Source organism: Montipora foliosa, chromosome 12 (assembly GCF_036669935.1).
Source record: "Montipora foliosa isolate CH-2021 chromosome 12, ASM3666993v2, whole genome shotgun sequence".
NCBI lineage: Eukaryota > Metazoa > Cnidaria > Anthozoa > Scleractinia > Acroporidae > Montipora > Montipora foliosa.
The window spans coordinates 3,898,301-3,903,300 of NC_090880.1; the positions used below are offsets into that span (position 1 = coordinate 3,898,301).

At 42.7% G+C, this 5,000-nt stretch overlaps 1 protein-coding gene across 3 annotated transcripts in view; it reads left to right on the forward strand.

Moving 5' to 3' along the window:
• Nucleotides 1–5,000, forward strand: part of LOC137979751 (serine/threonine-protein kinase Nek9-like) — a 55,686-nt gene that overhangs the window by 38,015 nt on the left and 12,671 nt on the right. For all 3 annotated transcript variants that reach the window (XM_068827092.1, XM_068827094.1, XM_068827093.1), the window contains 4 exons: nt 3–61; nt 358–410; nt 1,759–1,920; nt 3,818–4,063. In XM_068827092.1, the coding sequence (XP_068683193.1) occupies nt 3–61; nt 358–410; nt 1,759–1,920; nt 3,818–4,063 (520 nt within the window). The remainder of the gene's footprint in view (nt 1–2; nt 62–357; nt 411–1,758; nt 1,921–3,817; nt 4,064–5,000) is intronic.

The following is a 5,000-nucleotide window of genomic DNA, read 5'->3' on the forward strand; positions in this document are numbered from 1 at the left end:
AGTCAACCACTGGACATTTTCCCTTCGTGACAATCCCAAAGCCTGTTATGCCTTTTAACAAGTAAGTTTTTTTTCTCATTTTACTTTCACTACATTTCTCGGGACCCATTTACACAATCGATTTTGAACAAAATTTTTGGATTGCCGGATTACGTTCAAGTCCTTCTCTCCGCTTTTTTTTTTACTTTCTTTATCGATCTTGGTCTGTTTAAGAAACGCACATTTGTTTTGTTGTACATGGCCAAGAGCTTCAAAGCATGATAATTTCTTTACCAGGTTGAAGCACAATAAACACTTGTAGAATTTAGTCCGCTTTCTTCTTTGCTCTCCGTCTTGACTCAGTGTCTTGTGTTACAGGTACAGCATAACTTCGGTGACAGCTGGAAGGTCACATTCGGCTGTGATAGATGGTTTGTTGAAATAGAATAAGAATTAGCTCATCAAACGTTCGATTGAACTGCCAGCACGCACAAGCTCCTTGGTTTGTACAGATAATAGGGAGCTTTAGCAACTACGACGGGACATTCCAATTATAAGTCCTTCAAGAATGAAACCGATATGAGTCACCCTTAATTTAGGAGAGAAAATGAAAATTTATCTCCTAGTGCTGACGTCCTCCATAAAACCTCAGATTTGGCTATTCCACGTCGTAGTTTTGCTGACGACGGCAAAGAAATGGACAAAAATGAAAAACGCACGTGCAGGGCGTGCAAACCCATTGTTTTTTCCCACTAAATATGCAAATTTGTGACGTTCTCGTTGCTGTCGCCGTTGTCGTTGGTAAAGCTCCCTAGTGTGCTTGTTGCGGGGACAGCACAGAAGTCTGGCGTACACCAAGGAGATTGAGACGTGATAAGAATCTCACTTTCCGCTGAGGATTTCTGGGAACTAGTTCACGTGCCGCTCCTTTAATCAAAGAGAGTTAGCCATCGCGTTTACAGCAAACTTTGACTGAATTCTGTGTTTTGCCATAAATGAAAGAAACGGTTTGATGTTGGCTAATTAGCTCTTTGCCGTTGTCAAAATAAGAGAGTTTTTAACCTTTTCATTCTCAAGATCGAAACGTTAATTCTCCTAACTAGTACCATAGATTTCTTTGTTGGGTAGCCATGAGAATTGGGTGTTATATCAAGATCCCGCCCGGTTTTTGAGGAGAGGGAAAAACCAGAGTACCCGGAGCAAAACCTCTCGGTGCAGAGTAGAGAATCAATAAACTCAACCAAGAGAAAATGAGAGGACAGAGAGGGAGGCTCCCGGTCCAGCCCTTGGGATATGTCATGTCCACGAAAGTTATTTTTAGATGAGCGGAAGTCTTCCGAGACGTCCGCATGCAGGCTTACCTCGGTCCGATGTTTGAAAGAAAATAAATATTCATCAGCCTTCCACGTGCGCCGTCATTTTCTCTTTTCACTAAGAACCTGAGAGCGAGGCAAGACTGCATGCGGACGTCTCGGAAGACAGTCTTCCGCTAGAACAAAGACTTCCGCTCGTCTAAAAATAACTTTCGTGGACATAACATATCCCGGCAAACGCCCTGAGCCTCCCTCTCTGTCCCCTAATTTTCTCTTGACTCAACCCCTTCTGACGCCGAGTGTGGGAATCGAACCCGGGCCACATTGGTGGGAGACGAGTGCTTTCGTCACTGCGCCATTCATGCAACCCCAATGACAGTCTTTAAAAAAAGTAAACTCTTTGGACTGACTGATAGGAACTGGTAAGAGTAACGTGACAGTCTTTGAATGTATTTCTTTATAACAGCGTTCGGACGCCTGATAACAGTTGGATCCAACAAATTCGGACAGCTTGGACTGGGGGATTTCAAGCCCCGTGCGGGGCCTTGCGTTGTAGGAGGGGAAATGGTTGGTAAACGAATTGTACAAGCGGCTTGTGGAGATGGCTTCACCGTGGTGGCCACAACAGGTATTTAATTGCGAATATAACGAATCAGTGTACTACAAGTGTACTCCCATTGCACCGGTGGCTCAGTTGGTTGAGCATCGGGCTGTCATGCGGGAGGTCACGGGTTCGAACCCTGGCCGGATCAATACTCAGGATCTTAAAATAAGTAAGGAGAAAGTGCTACCTTTGTAAATAGACTTTTCAAGTCTTCTGGGATAAGGACTATAAACCGTAGACCCCGTCTCACAAATACCTTCTATGTTCATAAGTTCCCTGTGGGACGTTAAAGAACACACGCACTATTCGATAAGAGTAGGGAATGTAGTCCCCGGTGTTGTGGCTGTCCTGTTCTCTCCAGCAGAAGTGGCCGGCTTGGCGGTGATGTCTCTAAAAAGGCTTACGTTGTATGAGGCCACCTAAGCAGAAACAGCCATAAATCAAAAGGGACTTTGCCGAGTGCTGGAACATTTTGATGTAGATGCGGATGTAGATTTTTTTTTCCGCCCTTTGCACCGGCTTCGTGCACTTTGCTTTGGGATGTGATTGTTGTGATTGGCTAAAAATGTAAAGAAGCTTCTAGAATGTTTTCCTGTGCTAAACACAAGCTTCATACGTGTGCTTTGGGATCTGATTGGCTGATTTGATTCTCTGGATCGGTTGTGATTGGCTAGGTCAATGGCAACATAACACATCTTGGGTTTATCAACGACTTGCTTTTGAAACATATTTCATGTAGATGGACTGATTATGAAACTCTTGAATCTGAAGCGAGAACAGTGACGTCGCGCTTCATGTTGACTTGACCGTGACCCTGTACAATCTTTTGTCCTGGGTTCACAACTGAGTTTTGAATTAATTAATTAATGGAAACTTTTGAGTGGTTGTCTTTTAGAAGAAGGGTGTGGTTTGTGCGTGGTCAGGGCAAAAAAAGCCAACAAAAACTTAAAACAAAGAAACTTGTAGCGTTTCATAACCATCTCCATTTTTGAAACGTTTCATATTCATCTCCATATATTAACTAAAGCTGCTGGGTGCTGGCAATGTGAATGTGTTTTATTTAAGGAATCCAGTTTTTAGGTTCACTTTGGTAAAAGATCAAACAAATTAAATAAAGATTTATCCTCTCTACCTTTGTTATTATAAAAAATTGTTCTATTCTCTTTCGCTTCGCTCAGCCGAATAGAAAACATTTCTATTATATGTATAGAAGAGACAAGTAACAAACAAATAATGGAGGAAGCCGCCAGCAATGGTGGAGTTTATTTACAAAAAACTGAGCCGGGGACACACTGGATACAGGTTACAAGCCAAGGAATATAAGAAAAAAGTCATACGCTATTTAAAACGACAATACAAAATAGTAAGGAAAAATTGAAAACAGCCTCGAATAAACTGGTCGGCGTCAAGTGGTGTGACATTCACGAGGAGTGGTATATAAAGGCCTAATTATCCCAATGGGAATTAAACCAAGCAACTTAATTAGACACCTAAAAGAAATACATTAATCCTTTATTGTAGTTTACAGAAAGGTTAACATCTCCGTCTCTTTCTTTGTGTTGCACCCGAAGTATCAAAGGCAAAGATTGTTTTAGCACATTGGTGCCGCTGTTGTCGCGGAACTGGCATAAATGGGCACTGTTGACTTCTTGTCACATTAACATACAAATTTCCTAATGGAAGGCATCGTGAAATACGCACTTTGGTTCTAAAAATTGAAGAGCTTGTTGAACTTCGTCATTTTCCCGGTTTTAAGCCTCTTGGTTCAGGGTTAGGGTTAGCTCGTTAATCAGCGAAATATTAATCGTCAGAAACTGATAATTTGTTTTGTACTAAAAAATTAGGTGAATTCGTGCATTTTCCTGGATTCAAGTGAATCTTACTCTGATGAAACTAATTCTTTATTATGTTGTTTCCTTAGACAACCAGATTTACTCGTGGGGGAGGGGTGACAATGGTCGACTTGGTGTGCTCACGGACAGCCTCATGCGGGCAAAGGGTGGAATCCCGTGCACCGCTGTCCCGCGCCCGATTTTTGGTGCCTTGCACGTGTTGTCTTGCATAGCTTGTAAACACTGGAATTCGATTATCATAGCAGAACGTGTTCTCAGTTCACGGACTGTGAAACGAGGTGGTTCACAGGGACGGTCTCTTGAATCACAATCTTGTAAGTATGCCTGTGATAGTCCTCATTATTGGATATTGCGTATTGTTTGTTTGTTTGGGTTTTTTTTTTACTCAAATACTTTTTCCTATTGAAGGAGAACGTGTCACGTGCCATGGGTCAAAACTCATCAACTCCCTAGGGCGAACAAACCTCACGAACTCCCTAGGGCGAACTAACCTCAACTCTCTAGGGCGAACAAACCTCACTATCTCCCTTGGTAAAAAAACAACTTGAACTATCGACTCGCACATGATCAGGTTGTGCACTTTGAATCTGCGGCAAATTTGTCTTTTGAAAGGTGTAGTTCTGATTTTTCAACGAATGTTTGTGATACTTAGATACTTTTCTTCGCAGTTTAATAGCAAATTTTGTAACATTTTGCAAGAAAGTAGTAAGGTGGCGCTCGTATTGAACTCTTTCATAATGGCGGCCACTGTTTTAATGATAAGAACCCTTTCTAGCCTCATTTCGACGAGCAAATTTCAAAAGAATGGGAGGCGCGGTGTCGTGGTTAGTGTGCTCGACTCCGGAGCGAATGGTCCGGGTTCGGGTCCTGGCCGGGGACATTGTGTTGTGTTCTTGGGCAAGACACTTTACTCCCACGGTGCCTCTCTTCACGCAGGTGTATAAATGGGTACCAGCGAAATGCTGGGGGTAACCCTGCGATGGACTGGCATGCCATCCAGGGGGTAATAGAAATACTCCTAGTCGCTTCATGCCATGGAAACCGGGATAAGGTCCGGCCTGATGGGCCACTTGGCTCGTATGCAGACTTTACCTACCTTACCTTATTTGTTTCAAAATAAGGGCAGTAAGTGTAATTAACATAAATACAAAAGAATGTGAAGGTGATCGCCATTTAAAGTGGTCTATATGATTTGCTCTATTTTGAGTTTGGAGGTGTAACAAAGCACTTAATGACTGGCTCAACAGCCGG